At 37.4% G+C, this 15,711-nt stretch overlaps 2 protein-coding genes and 1 long non-coding RNA gene across 5 annotated transcripts in view; 2 read left to right on the top strand and 1 right to left on the bottom strand.

Moving 5' to 3' along the window:
- The window catches only part of rmc1 (regulator of MON1-CCZ1), a 440,600-nt gene that overhangs the window by 202,198 nt on the left and 222,691 nt on the right, over positions 1-15,711 (bottom strand). The window lies entirely within an intron of this gene.
- On the top strand, positions 1,162-12,149 carry ssr1 (signal sequence receptor, alpha). The gene is made up of 9 exons (XM_061065025.1): positions 1,162-1,328; positions 4,074-4,207; positions 4,393-4,489; positions 5,215-5,318; positions 5,437-5,595; positions 6,418-6,494; positions 6,635-6,713; positions 6,857-6,950; positions 8,442-12,149. Exons 1-9 carry the CDS (start codon positions 1,259-1,261, stop codon positions 8,507-8,509), a joined length of 882 nt encoding a protein of 293 aa, XP_060921008.1. The 5' UTR covers positions 1,162-1,258; the 3' UTR covers positions 8,510-12,149.
- LOC132994201 (uncharacterized) overlaps positions 14,928-15,711 on the top strand; it is a 14,547-nt gene continuing 13,763 nt past the window's right edge. Inside the window, exon 1 of one of the 3 annotated variants that reach the window (XR_009676632.1) lies at positions 14,928-15,081. This is a non-coding gene — a long non-coding RNA (uncharacterized LOC132994201). Of the gene's footprint in view, positions 15,086-15,711 lie in introns of all 3 variants that reach the window. The other 2 variants (XR_009676631.1, XR_009676630.1) reach the window with 2 other exon arrangements.

Below are 15,711 nucleotides of genomic sequence, written 5' to 3'. Positions count from 1 at the left end.
GGAGCAAGACCGGGTCCGGTGTCTTCTTGACCCATGACACACCAGACATGCGGCCGCAGGAGCCAGGGACCGGACCACCGACCCTCCGGTCGAGAGACGATCTAACTCAGCCACATCATCCATAAATTCAAAAATTAAATTTGCACAGCCCTGTAAAAATAATGTTTGCGAGAACATAATTGTTATATAAGTAGTAATGAGAATGGAACAGAAACAGTATAAGAGTAGTAATAATAACAAAAACAACTATAACATAAATCATAGAAAGTGCACCAATAGATAAATGAGAGAGTGATTGTGTTTGTGAATGTTGAGAAGGCTGTCGACTTAAATTCAGAGTATTTTTAGAGAATGGATGATAACAGGAAAAAAACAAAAATAAATAATAATACACAAAATAAATTAAAAATAATAAAAATAAATGAAATAAATAGGTGGAATAATATTATGAAATAGGTCTATATTATTTATACTAACATTATTAACAGATATAATAGTACAGAAAAGGAAGAGAAAATAAATTCTGTGTATTTATGTAACGGGGAAATAAATATATTAACTAATAGAACGAGGGAAAAATAAAAAAAATAAGAATGTTTGTGTATATATAATAGGTCAGTAGGGTAATTTATTGATTGTATTGATGTGGAGGAAGGGAAGGCAGTCAGGAAAAAAGAAAAAGAAAAATAGAAGACAATTATAATGATATCAGGAGATATTCGGTCATGTTTGTAGAAAGTTCATAAATGATAGTCAGATAGGGTTACAGTGATTATTGTTGTCCAAAGAGGAGGATGTATTTTCCAGAGATGTGTGAAAGTCATAGACTGTAAATATTGGGGTTAATGTTAACCTTTAGGGTTAACATTTAACATTTAGGGTTAAATGTTGCTGTTATTTGTAGTGTTCGCAACTTTACAATCGGCGCCCCATACCCGTACTGTCCAGTCTAAAGTCCCATTAAAAACAAAATGTTCCGTGTTTTCAACGAAAAAACACTAAATGGTAAACAAAAATTGCCAAATAAAAATGAAAGTCCTCAAACTTAATTGAACTGTAATACATTTTGTTAATTCCTATGACCTAAGGACAACGCTAGGGGAGACACAATTTGCTGTTAGTCAGAATTCTTCAGTCCACCAACTGGTCGGTCCGTTTTGCGCATGCGTCGTGGTGATCGTAACGGAAGCAGCACGGCAGCACTCACAGCTCGGCTGTCTGACAGACTGAATGAGAACGCACTGATTTCGACCTAAAAATGCTGAAATTCCTACCTAAACTGATGCTGCTGGTGCTGCTAGCATTCCCGGCTACTATTCTCATGAAAGGTATGTTTATGTTTGAATCTGCTCGCCGTGGCTTTCGGTAAAAGTAACAGTGTGTGATTAGCTTTTAAGCCCTGACATGCTATCGTTAGCTGCTCAGCTAACTAAGAGGAAGGCCTGCTGGACATGTGCTATCTCAAAGTAAATGTTCACTTTAAAGCCCTCACTGTTTAAGAAAAGGCCTAATGTATTGCCCCATAGAGTTTGTTGATATGAATGTTTCACTGTTATGTTGTCTGCAGAGTTTGTTGCATGTTTGTAGTTCATGTGACTGATTAGACTGACGTGTCCTTCCTGTCTGCTAACTGTTAGCACAGAGGCTAAACATCTATGTTAACACGATTACTAACCTCTTTTAACAGTTTCCCAAACATATTTATCAAATTAAACTCAATATTATTAAACGTGATCCTCCACTAACTTCACATCAGGTCGTTATGTATAAATATACTTTAATAAAATGTTTTCATTGCTGCACCAGCTGATGGTTATAGAGCAGCAGTCTTACTCAATTGTTCCGTTTTTACATCTTTAAATGACATATATCTACATTAAAATACATTTTTAAATCACTCAGTATTAACTTTAATTTAAACCTTTTGTTTTGCAGTAGAAAACAGTGATAATTGTTTGATTGTGATAATCACACATTTGTGGAGGATGAAGTGTGTGTGACAGTGAAATGTGCAGTAAAGCAGATCTGAAAACTTGAATTCTGTCTGAGATTTTATCCTCTGTGCTGGTTGACCTGTGAGTAATGTTTGACCTTTTATGTGATCATGTTTATCTTAAAGAAATAGATTTAAAGACACTGCTAGTGGAGGGTGATTTAGGGAAGTATTGGGTTGCATTCTAGGGACACAAGGACTCATGTTGGAGCTGCAGTTTTCTTATATTTGATGCTGGTTATATATATATTTTTGTATTTGTTGTTGCTTTTTGTTGCTGGGTAGTTAACTGTATTCTATTTTATTTTGAAGAAATAACAACAGAAGAAATGTTTAGCCAATATTGCGTTAATAAGCATTTTTGTACTGGCATGATTTAGTATTTGAAAGCTCTAATTTTGAGACATGTAGGTCAGGGGTGGGCAACTGGCGGCCCGCCCCCATCAACCCTCAACGTGGCCCTCAGGTCAATTTTTACACATCAATTAATTGGAAACATAAAGAAAGACATGACAACATCTGCCATGAAATCATGAAAACCAGAAGTATGTCCATAGTAATATTCGATCACTGGCATATGTTGAGATAAATTTGAGACATAATTGACTGTAATCGTTTTCGTATACTACAATTTGGCCCTCTGGCTGTGAGAATTAAATGAATGTGGCCCCTTGCTGTGACCAAAGTTGCCCCTCCCTGATGTAGGTGAATCAAGTATTAGCAGAGTGATCAGCCACCAGCTGCACTCGCACAAGAATGAATAAGTGACAGTAAGAAGAGGAAGAAAGACAAACTCATATATGAGGAAACTAGAATATATATTACTAAGAACATGTTAAGATATCATTTAAACATTCATGAAGTGCTTCTGCAGAGTAAAGAGGCTGTATTAAAAAGTAAATTAAACATACCTTTAAGTGGATTAGCTGAAGTGCATTTAGATATTTAAAGACCGCTAGATGTAGAAAGAGACGCCATCATCATTGAGCAAAGTGTGAATAATAATTAGAGTTAAAATAATCATTGATAATTCAATCAAGTGATTTGGATTGGCTTTCAATTTAACAATCAGAACTAAAAGCTTAATCTATTTCAATTTAAAGTTACGTCTTTTTTTTTTAACCTCTAATCTATGGTAGGTGAAGTCGAGCTGCAAAAAAGCCTAATTACATCTGCTCTATTATTATCTTCTTGATTGGAAACTTCACAGCAGTGTGGAAATATTTAAGATTTTCAAGAAAAATTTGTGTAAACAAAAAGAGTGACGGCGAGATTGAAAACTGCCTTGTGGCACGCCACTTTGGGAGCACCGATGTGCCAATAGGTCCGGGAATCTTTGGGTGTCTCACGATTCGATTTTGATTCTTGGGGTCACGATTCGATTCAGAATTGATTTTTGATGATAAACGATTCTGGATTCATTGATCCATGGATTCAAAATATATTTATGCTGAATTTCTTGTTGCTCTATTTGGCCTTCTACTGAGTTAAAGAGCTAGCCTTAGCACTTAGCAGGGAGCAACTGATGTGCTTTGGTTTCAATGTTTTCTCTCCAGCTGCTTGCAGACAATGTGCTCTCTTTGTTTTTCTGTGTCTTTATAACCAGCATCCACACAAAAAATCAGATCTTCTCTGCATGACCATTGTGACAGAAATGAATCCCATTCAGGATTGTGTTTAAGAGATCGTACAGTGAAGCTTTATGAAGTGTCATCAATATTTAGCCCAACGTCTATCATTCAAAAATACGCCTGTAAATGCGGTTAGTGTCGTGTTGATATCAACAAATGAACCCCTAGAGGTATTTCCTGAAGACCAAGGTTTCTGTGATGTGCACAAGTGGAATCCCACTCTTTCTGCTATCGAGTTTTGTGACTGGCTACAGTGGCTAAGATAACCTTGTTAGCTGGGCTTAGTTTAGCTTCAAGCTAACTGGTGTCATTGGCAACGTTATTTAATATGAAACTATTTTACTGTCGTCATGGAGATACAAAGAAAATATACCTCTTAAGAACAATTATTCAAGCACATTTTTAAAAGGTATTTTTAAGTGACGATTTCCAAATTGTTCATCCATCAGGGCCGATGGTCAGCGCCCAGGACCTGACTGAGGATGAGGAGGCTGAGGCTGTGGATGAAGATGTTGTGGATGATGTGGCAGCGGAGGACGAAGACGACGAGGCAGAAGTGGAGGACGACGAAAATGCAGAACTGGTGAGAGTCAGAGAGAAAAAAAATCTTCTCATTATAGTGTCAAGGTTCTTTTTTTAAGACTTAAGAATCAATTTAAAGTAAAAATGAACAGCTGTGAAAATGATTAAAAACCAGAGGAGTGAATCTTGTTCACAGCTCTCATATGAAACTCATATAAACTTTTCTATACGTTTTTGTTCCTGTAGACGGAGGAAAAAGAAGATGAAGAGGAGGAGGCGCTGGTCGGAGAGGTGAAAGCTTCCCCCAACGCTGACACCACCATCCTGTTCGTCAAAGGAGACGGTAACTTTCTCTAAAGATTCTCAGAACTGGATTAAAAAGTCAAACCTTTAAAAAACAGAATATTTTATAAATTCTGTGTGGTGTGCAAGAGGAAGTCATTGCTGTATGGAGTCATAGGAGTGTCATTAAAGAGAATAAATCTGTAAAGAATTAATAAATAAAAGTAAATGATACATAAGAATATATATAAAAAAATAAATCCAACGAACAAATACCTACCAGAGTAGTTACAGGTCATCTTAATCTATTGAACTTTTCATTTTATTTACATATTTGTAAAATCTATATTTATATACTTTCACTATTCTTTTATTTTATTTGTCATATATATATAGATAGATCTAAATATGTCTGTTTTATGTGTTTCTTTTTAATTTAGTTTAAGTCTTTTTTTCTTTTTCAGCCAAGGCAGGAGAATCATTGATTGACAGTTTGTCTCTTAGTAAGATAAATAATAACTGACGTGTTAGAATAATTAATATACAGTGAAAATAGATCTATTTATATGCATTCGTAATTCATCTAGTGTAGAAACATACAAAGATAAACAATGAACAAACGACTGATTATATTCGGGAATACTTGTTTATTCCAGTTTTCTTCATTCTATAGTTTTTATTTCATTGATTCATTTGAATAATTTCAGCTCCTCCATATATTTATTTTCTCACTTCTTTCTTTCTTTTTCTCTCTTCTGTTTGCTTCATGCTCTTGCTTCCCTCCAGACTTCCCTGCTAACAACATCGTAAAGTTCCTGCTCGGCTTCACCAACAAAGGATCAGAGAACTTTGTCGTGGAGTCTCTGGACGCCTCTTTCCGTTACCCACAGGTACAGAAACACAAAGTAACCTTTGAGCTGTCAGTGGCCTGGAATAGAAATAATTGGAATAACCAGGGAAATGTCTCTGCAAGGAGTTTTATAACTCGTTTTTTCCCGCCTGTGTCAGGATTATCAGTTCTACATCCAGAACTTCACTGCTCTCCAGCTCGGCATCGAGGTTCCCTCCGGCAGACAGGCCACCTTCGAGTACTCCTTCATCCCCGCAGAGCCGATGGGAGGACGGCCGTTCGGACTCGTCATCAACCTCAACTACAAGGACGGCAGTGTAAGAAGAAGGGGGAGGGGACTTTAGGCTGAAAGATATTGTAAAAAGTGATATCACAATGTCTTTTCTTTCTGTGTTAAATACTGTGATGTGGAAAAAATACTGAAAGTTATTCCAAAACAATGAAGTGGATTTCTGTAGGGAAAAAGTTCAAGTTGAGTCGTAGACTATAGACCGGAACAGCTGATCAGTGCGCTGCAGGTGGAAGAACACATATGTGGTGAAGTAGTGCTAAACAAAGAAGCTTGCCAGTGGAGAAGTAAAGTGCTGGAATTAAGCACTCTGATGTTATTAAGCACATTGAATTGCCTTGTTGTTGAAATGTGCTATATAAATAAGATGCCTTGCCTTCCTGTTGTTTTCTCAGTAGACAGGCTGACCAACATTTCCTGTAGCTAACATATTTACTACTGACAAGTGCCTCAACCCCCCCCCCCCCCCAGAAATAACCAACTATCCCTCTAAAGCATTAGCCGTTTCTGTACTTTTTATGCAAACAGTGCATTTTTCTAGAATGTGTTTCATCATTTTACACCAACGGTTTTCTCACAGCTCCTTGATGAGATACGGTTGTAAAAGAAAGATAAACAGGGCAAGGTTCACCAAAGATTACAAAAGAGAAAGTGACATTTATCTCTTAATATTATTTTCTTTGATCACCGCTTTCTTATCTCTTATCTTCTGTCTGCTTGTTTCTTTTCCCTTCCTGCCTCTGCTGTTACTCCCTTTATACTTCTCATCCTATCCTCCTCTCCTTCTCCTCTTATTTAACCCTTTTTACCCCCTTTATTTATTTATCTTTCATTTCTTTTCTGTATGTAGGGAAATATTTTCCAGGACGCAGTTTTCAACCAGACGGTTACCATCACTGAGCGAGAAGATGGACTAGATGGAGAGACGTAAGTGTTTGCATCACTTTGCTTTTTAAGTTGTTTTTTTTTCTGCTTATTTTGATTTGCTGTCGGACTTCTATAATTTCCTCTCAATCCCTTCTCATATTGTTTCATCTGTTTATGATTCTCTGCTCCTTGTCTCTCAGGATCTTCATGTACGTCTTCCTGTCAGGCCTCGGGCTGTTGGTCGTTGTCGGCCTTCACCAGCTGATGGAGTCGAGGAAGGTACGGATATTATAAAAAAGGACCGCAGTAAAAAAATATAGTTAAAAAAAATAGGATTGAAGACTTTGTTAAAACTATGAAGACGATGTCAGACGGCATTAACTCCGGTTATTTCCTCACTGTGTGTGTGTGTGTGTGTGCAGAGGAGGCGTCCTGCTCCGAAGGTGGAAATGGGAACTTCGAGCCACAACGATGTCGACCTGAGCTGGATCCCACAGGAAACACTCAACCAGATCAGTACGTATGACACCCAACCTGAACACACACTCCTCTGCACACACCTCACCTTATCTGGTCAGCTTCTATTTTCTGCACCTTTATTTTTCACTGACCAGATTCTACATCTGTCTGCCACGTTTTTCCAGCTACTCACCGTTCATAGTGTTAAAACTAACCTGAAAGAATAAATTAGTCCATTCAAACTGAAACTATCCTTCAATTCATTATAGTTAAGAATACACACTTTGTATGTTTAATGAGGGCTGAGTGATATTGGGAAAAAATGATGTTGTGATATTTTATTTCAGGGATGTATATTGTGATTTTTCTAAAAACACAAGACATTATTAACTAAAATATAATGTCTATAAGGGATGCAACAATTCTCTATATATTGTCTATTCTCCGTCCACACGGGATAGAGAACAGGAGGAGCAACACATTTTATCTGTATTATTGTAATTAGTCATGGAAAACGATTAAACCCGGATGTTTCTGTTTGCAGTAAACAACAGAAAAGTAGCCGCCTGGCGTGCTACAGGTCACATGATTGGCATTACCTGGGATTTGACAATTTCACATGCACACATCATATGCAAAAAACAAAAGAAAAGCTCGTCCCTCCTGTACAAAGCAAGAGCTGGATGTTAGAGTTGGGACTAAACCCTGACACTTTGAGCTCTTCTCTTGGGTGTTGGTTTGCTCACAGAATCAGCTGATGTGTTTGTCTCTGAGCTCTTCCTGCTTCACCTGCTCCTGATTACACTTTAACTTCACTGTGCATGACGATTACTCTCTTTTCTTCTCTTCCCTCTCTGCCTTCCTCGCTGTCATGTTTTCCTGTGTCTTCAGTGCAGAGTCGCAGAGGTGAGGTCTGCTTTACCTTGTGTGTGTGTGTTTGTGTGTAAGCTCTGTTAGTTATTAAGCTACGTTTATCTGATTAATTCCTACTTGAGCCTCTCTGGCCTTTCAGTGTAGATTTTTTTTTTTTTAAACATGTGATCACAGGACCTCACATTTCCACACGTCGCCATCAACTAAAAAGAGTATGTTATGGAAATGGCTGTATTTTAAAACTATATGGAGTTTAATCAAATGATCTGTCACTGGATTCAGAACCAATTTCATTTGATTCAGTGTCCTCTGTGAGACTTTCCCTAACCACAATAAATGTACCGGTAGTAAACAGTCATTAATGGGTTAATGTTGTCAGAAACCTAGAACACCAGTCTTGTCCTGTCAGTTTTAGGAGAAATATTTATTTTCCCTCAGAGATAACTGTTTGGCTTCTACGGCTGGTTTCTCATCAGTTGAAGTGATCTAATGGAGTGATTTCAAAATAGTTTGTATCTTTAAGTCATATGGACTCAAATTACATTTAAATGGGGCCCAGTTTAAAATACTGAAATAAAACCATTATAGGGGGAAAACTGAGATGTGTCTGTATTTGGTGAGGAACGTTCCGCTGTGTTACATCAGTCGTGATCAATGTTTCTCCTTCTTTACCAGACAAAGCGTCTCCGAAAAGATCTCCTCGCAAAAGAAGCCAGAAGCGCTCGGCCGGATCAGACGAGTGACGGGTCCCTGACGCCACGGCGACAGATCTTCACCCGTCTACATATGAGGAGGAGGAGGAGGAGGAGGAGGAGGAGGAGGAGACAAGGGAGGGCTGTGAGCGCCACGCCAAGCGCAACTCTGCCTTCTTTACTGAGGAACTTTAACCAGTGCCAAGCACAGCTATGACTGGCTCTACTTTCAGCTTAAAAACTGTTCCACACACACACACACACACACACACACACACACACACACACACACACACACACACACACACACACACACACACAGGCAGGTTTGTTTAATGTTTTCTAAAGAGAGGTGAAAGGAAGGTCTTGGAACAGGTGTGTGGGTTTTAAAGGCAGGTGAGGACGTTTTCTATACAAGTTGTTGCGTTTCTTTTGGATGATGTGTTTGCCTTCGTAAGAGAACTGCTGATTTGATCGTCGTGGGACAGTTTTGATTGTTTCTTCGTTGAGTACCTCCCACTCTGGTGTAGGGCTGAAACAAATAGTGGTTCATCAATCAGTTTAGCATCAACATTCATTCGTTATGATGATAAACTGAAAATCTGTCTCCCTGACTTTTGATGAACATTTGTCACTTTTTCTACATTTACCAACAAATAATAAATGTAATCATTATTTACAGCCCTACCCTGGAGTGTTAAAACGGTAACATGCAGTCTTTTGTTTTCAATTGTGCATTTTTTTTTGTTGTAGTTTTAAGTTCACAGATTGTGTCAGATTTTTTTCTAGCTGCTGTTGTTTTTTTCTTCGGCTCCCTTTCACTGCACTGATCCTGAGAATATTTTGATCCTGGTGTCGGGTATCACTGATTCACACACTCCTGATGCTAGGTCACTAAAGAATGCAAGGCCTCTGTGCCGCCGTCCTGTTAAATGTAGCAGAGTGGAACGCTTTGGGCTCTCTGTGTCTGAATGAACCCTGCAGACGGCCTGACAGTAGTTTTCAAAGTGTTACTTTCAAACTAAGGTTTTAAAATGCGACAGAATAAGGAGTCAAAATTAACAAAATAAAATGTAGGAGCTTGCAAGAGCGCACTCAGTAGCATCCCTGTGTACTTGTGTGTGCCGTTATTGTGTATAAACGGTTCCTATAAATGTCTTCGTTGCTACCTAGTTTCTGATTTGGGTGTTGCCTTTAAATGTGGCACATATATTGCTGGATGAATTTGGCATTAAACTGGTTCAAATCCAGTAAAGTCTGCAGCTGAACTATCATAGGACAGGTGAACATTGCCTTGTTTGGTTTATGAAATACAGAGTGAGAATTCATGATTATTTCATGTTTGAAGTTTACATTTTGGGAGGAGACGCAAAGCAGGAAGTTGTCAGTTTTCAGAAAAAAGTCGAGATGAATTGTTGAATTGCTTCGCCTTTTTGGACTGTTGGAGTAACAACACCAACAAATGGAAAGACCTAAATGAGACTTAAACACCATGATAGACATTTCTAACTGTTCTCTTATGAAGAATTGCTCATGGCAGAATTAAAGATGACAATAATAAGTTTACTACAAAGGATCTTCAAAGTCTGCTGAAATGATGCAGAATGACCAAAAGTCAGGAATATCACATCAGCAGGTGGAGAACGTGATTCTTTTGCTTTCTAATCAGATCTGCATAAAGGAAGTTAGCAAGCAGCACGAGTGGAGCACAGTGTCTGATAGAAAACTTCCATATATATGCCTGACTTAGTGAAATAATGAACCCAACACTCACACGTCACAGAAACTAAGAGGAAACCATTCACCGTGTCATCAACAACCTCAGCAACTCAGATGAGACTTCTTGTAGAATCGCAAGATTTAAAAATTACAAACTACGGAAGCCCTGAAGGCAAGTGAGAAAAAACATTCTGGTTATCCTTTTTTCAAAGTCTGATCTAAATTGTTTCCTCTTCTGTGTTCAGTTGTGTCAGTTATAAAAAAATACATTTTTCTTTTCTAGAAGTTTACCAAGTCCTTAGTGTTAGTTTTTTTATTTTATTCAAGCTAAATTCATTTTTCTGATTTATTCTCTCTGTGAAAACATGCAGCTAAATGTTCTAACAGGCTCTGTTCTGCATCATTTGCCTGTCTGGGAAAATGGATGCAAAACAATGATATTTATTAATCAAGGTTTTTTTTTTTTTAAATACTTCAAGATTTATTTTATTTAACTCACCTTTTTTCTTACAATAGAAACAGATAATTGTCCAAGTTTCTCAATTTGTCTGTGGCAGCGGGTGCAAAATCTTAGCAAGATTTTATTTCCTTGGATCACTTCCAATGACAACATGAGGAGAGATGTTTAGACAGGCTGAAGAAATGTTCTCAGGTTTTCTCCGATGTTATTTTTTCTCCTTCCAAATCAGAAATGTCAAAGTTTCAATCAAGCGCTTGTTGAAATATTAATTTTAGCAACAAGAACTAATGAATCCATGCAACCCAAACAGAAGGAAGCTGCATACAGCATACTAGAAGTCAAAAAGTTTTCTCCTTTTTTTGGCACTGAAATTACAAAATTAATTTGAATGAATCCATTTCGTACGGAAAAGCCACATTAAAGAAAAAAGGAAGAATAAAGTTGTACAGTTGCAAGGAAAAAAGGCCAAATGTATGTGTAGTTTCTGATTTTGCTATGCTTGGCCATGCTCTGCCTTTATGTTTTGTTATTGTGGCGGAGCATCTTGAGAAGACTTTTATTTGATAATTAATGTTTAAATACTAAAGTTTAAAGCCTAACATTACAACATCATTCTTTTAATATTTTGACTGTCTTCTCATAAAATAAGGACTTTCTCATCCTACGACTTTTTTTCTTGTTCTATATAAATTGTTCTTAATATCACAACTTTATTATGAAATGTAAGGATTCTTGAAGTCTTCTTTACAGTGGCTCTAACATTTTGTCATTTCATGAGATAGTTTCTCGCCTTTTTTTCCTGACTTATTCACTCAGAAGAGAAAACGGTTAAGACTCAGACTAAAGAAATGTATTTTCTTCTTCTCTCTTGTCCTTCAGGGGTTAAATATCAAACCATCAACATGTGCCTGTTTTCTACTTTTCTTGATTCTCTCTGTAACCATATTTTCAAAATCAGAAGATCAATTTACCTGAAAGTGAATCTGAGTGTTTTTGTTTTCTATTTTCTTTTTCAATTGTAACAATGTTGAACTGGCTGAAGCACTGGTGTAAATACTGGCTGATGGAGGATCACAGCAAAATTACTGAGCTAATTTATTTGAGTGACAGATTTGGTCCTAAATAGGGTGGGGTTTTGTGCACTGTTATTTTTTATTTTACCACTAGGGGGCAGCACTGATTTGCTTTGCAGGCTGGGGGCTCTGTTTGAAGTTCCTGCTCTGCAGAGCTTTGACATTTAAAGCTTTGTGGTTCTGTGAGGAAATGACCTCAAAGTCTGGATTCAAACTGTTGTTTCATGTTGGAATTAGACAATCCGACAAGTTGCATTATCAGAAAAACACAGTCCAGATTTAACACACCTGATACGGATCATAGATCCACAGAAAACTGAGCGGATGTTTAGGTTTTTATTTTATTTTCTAAGATGATGGGGCTGTCATTCACAGATTGAAGTTTCGACTTTCATTTGCTTTTAAATGTGCAGAAAATAAACTTTGATGATTTGCTGTACTTTGTGTGTTTTTTTTCCTTCTCAATTAAATTTTGAGTGTGTATTGCACTCCTCTCTTACTATATGTTTAAATGTATAATTAATATCTGCTGTGGAAAGAATACATTTTCATACATACCAATTACTGTACTTAATACAGTCATGCATACCTAAATCATACAAGCATACATTAATACTTACATACATAGAGAGACATTCACACGTGCACAAACAGGATCCTATACACCAATGGAGATATGCCAGTTCACAGGAATGAGTGCCCGACCCAATGCTACAGGGCGCCTCAGCAGAGCTTGAGATATTCTGGTACTTCTACTGCCAAATGTCCAATTTCAAGACCGGGTCCACACCAGGCTTAAAACTGTATATATGTATGTATGTATGTTATATGTATGCATGTTATGTATGTATGCATGAATGTATGTATATATATGCATATATGTATGTATGCATGTTATGTATGTATGTATATATGTATTTATGTATGTATGCATGTATGTATGCATGTTATGTATGCATATATGTATGCATGTATGCATATATATGTATGTATGCATGTTATGTATGTATGTATATATGTATGCATGTTATATATGTATGCATGTTATGTATGTGTATGTGTTTATGTATATATGTAAGTATGTATGTATGCATGAATGTATGTATGTATGCATGTATGTATGATGTACCACAGTCATTTAAAGTAGCGGTAATCAAACCTCTACTCAAAAAACCTATTCTAGATTCAGGAACTCTAGTTAACTATAGGCCTACAGTATATCCAACCTTCCTTTTATCTCAAAGATCCTGGAGAAAGTGGTAGCTAATCAGCTGTGTGACTTTCTCCATGACAACAGTTTATTTGAGGAGTTTCAGTCAGGATTTAGAGTCCACCATAGCACTGAGACTGCACTAGTTAAAGTTACAAACGATCTACTTCTAGCTTCAGACAGGGGACTTCTCTCTGTGCTCGTCTTGTTAGATCTTAGTGCTGCTTTTGACACTATTGACCATCAAATCCCATTACACAGACTAGAACATTTACTTGGAATTACAGGGACTGCTTTAAGTTTGTTTGAATCCAACTTATCAGACCGATCTCAGTTTGTACATGTTAATGATAAGTCCTCTATGCACACCAAAGTTAGCCATGGAGTGCCACAAGGTTCAATGTTTTGCTACTTAACTCAGACAAGACTGAAATTATTGTGCTAGGCCCTAAGAACCTCAGAGAGACTTTTTCTAGTGATGTGACTGTCCTTAATGACATCAGCCTGGCATCTAGCACCACTGTTAGGAATCTAGGAGTTCCATTTGATCAAGATATGTCCTTTAGCTCTCACATCAGGCAAATTTCAAGAACAGCCTATTTTCACCTTCGTAATATATCCAAGATCAGGAATATCCTGTCGCAAAATGATGCAGAAAAACTAGTTCATGCATTTGTTACCTCCAGGTTGGATTATTGTAATTCTCTTTTGTCAGGGTGTTCTGGCAAATCTCTAAAGACTCTTCAACTAGTCCAGAACGCTGCAGCTTGTGTACTGACTGGAACTAGGAAAAGGGACCACATTACTCCTGTGTTGGCTTCTCTGCACTGGCTCCCTATACAGTCTAGAATAGAATTCAAGATCCTTCTTCTCACCTACAAAGCTCTAAATGGCCAGGCACCATCTTATCTTAAGGAGCTACTAGTGCCGTACTGCCCCTCGAGAACACTACGGTCCCAGAATGCAGGCCTGCTAGTGGTACCTACAGTCTGTAGTGTACTATGGGAGGTAAAGCCTTAAGTTATCAGGCTCCTCTCCTCTGGAACCGCCTTCCAGCCGGGGTCCGGGAGGCAGACACAGTCTGTATTTTTAAGAATAGACTTAAAACTTTTCTTTTTGATAAATCTTATAGTTAGGGCTGGTGCTGGTGTAGACCAGCTCCTAGTTATGCTGCTATAGGCTTAGACCTTAGACTACTGGGGGAACTGGCACCTTGAGCTCCTCTCTCTCTCTCTCTCTCTCTCTCTGTGTGCATATACAGTACATCATATTACTGCATGTATCTATCTATAAATCTCAGTCACTAACCACCTACTTTCCTGGGAGCTCTTGAGCTCTCTTAGGCTCCTCGAGAACGTTGGTTGACGGCCTGCCTGCTTTTTGTAACATAACAATAAGTAAGGTCTTTTACCTGCTTTTTGTAACATAACAATAAGTAAGGTCTTTTACCTGCTCTTTTGTAATGTTAACAGACAAAGAGTAAGGTATTTTACCTTCTTTTTGTAAAGTGTCTCGAGATAACACTTGTTATGAGTTGACGCTATACAAATAAAAATTTATTGATAAAATTGATGATAAAAACGTAGGCCTACCTATATACATACACATAACATATACTGTACATACATTACAATATTGCAGAGTAAGTCTTTTTTCAAAACCAAAAGTAAGTTCTCTATTAATCAATAATCACCATTATCAAAAAAATTGGTGATATTCTTATAAAATGTCAATTGTTTTGAATGCAGAGTGTAATGTGCAGCATTAACTATTACTAAAATGAGTTATTGAATGTTTAAAAGTGTTTACTTTAAGAGGAGCCGCTGGCCAGTAGAACTATTAAAATCTTTAAAAAAAGAAAAGTTTATTCAATAAACTACAAGGTTATTCAAATGAATGTGTGTGTCCTTGTCACAAGTTCCTTCATTCCTTTGCGTGGTTAATGTTTTGTAATGTGGAATGTTTCTATGACGACATCTGGTGAGAAGGAAATAAATGTCCACTGAATTGATTTTTAGATAGTAGAGGCCGAGGTTCAGAGTACGAGCCAGAACAGGAACAAACAAGAATGTTGCTGGACGCTTTTTTTTAATCTTATATCTTATTTTTTTTAAACAAGGATCCATCTAAATGCTGCGTTTATTGATGATTGTATTTTGGGGTAGGTAATGATACTTTTTTTCTATCTACAACAAAGATTAACTAATGAAGGCTTTCTTCTGCTGCAGCTATGAAGTATAATGTTCCTGCTATTGTTTCTGCTGATAATCAGACTGTTTAGATCATTAACACACCCATATGTTGCAGATATACAGAAAAGACACCTTATTTGTCTGCTTTCTGTATGTCATTAGACTGCATAGATAAGTTCTGTCAACCAACTTAAATCACTTTTCAAAGCCTGCAGAAGTGTGCATAGAGGGACGAGTGGGATACTTTGGATTGGAAGCTGGAAAAGAATGAAGAAATTAAACTTGGAGAAATGAGTCCCAGCTTATTTAAGGGAAAGAAATTAAAAGTCCAGAATGATAAAAGACAGAAGAGGCTACATGTAGTCTAATATGTCGCGCCATAGTCTAATTTGCCATGCTAGCGTCAGGGAATTATTATCAACTATAATATTTTTTTTTTCTAAGTACATTTAAAGTACAGTTTACCCCGTTAAATATGTGGCTGCAGTAGCCTACACCGGAATGTGTGATTGTTTTTATGTCCGTTTCCTAAAACGGTCCGTACCTTGTTTACCTCCTGCAGAGTTTTACAATTCACAGCCGTTCAGAGCTTTTCAATC

Source organism: Labrus mixtus, chromosome 19 (assembly GCF_963584025.1).
Source record: "Labrus mixtus chromosome 19, fLabMix1.1, whole genome shotgun sequence".
Classification (NCBI taxonomy): domain Eukaryota; kingdom Metazoa; phylum Chordata; class Actinopteri; order Labriformes; family Labridae; genus Labrus; species Labrus mixtus.
Note: the sequence above shows the minus strand (reverse complement) of the source record. Positions and strands in the feature narration are given on the sequence as shown.

Bases quoted from the DNA above. Each gene is read 5' to 3' on its own strand.
- ssr1 (XM_061065025.1), top strand. From the start codon at position 1,259: ATGCTGAAATTCCTACCTAAACTGATGCTGCTGGTGCTGCTAGCATTC. The intron at 6,495-6,634 runs GTAAGTGTTTGC...CTTGTCTCTCAG, and splicing joins GATGGACTAGATGGAGAGAC to GATCTTCATGTACGTCTTCC. The intron at 6,714-6,856 runs GTACGGATATTA...GTGTGTGTGCAG, and splicing joins AGCTGATGGAGTCGAGGAAG to AGGAGGCGTCCTGCTCCGAA.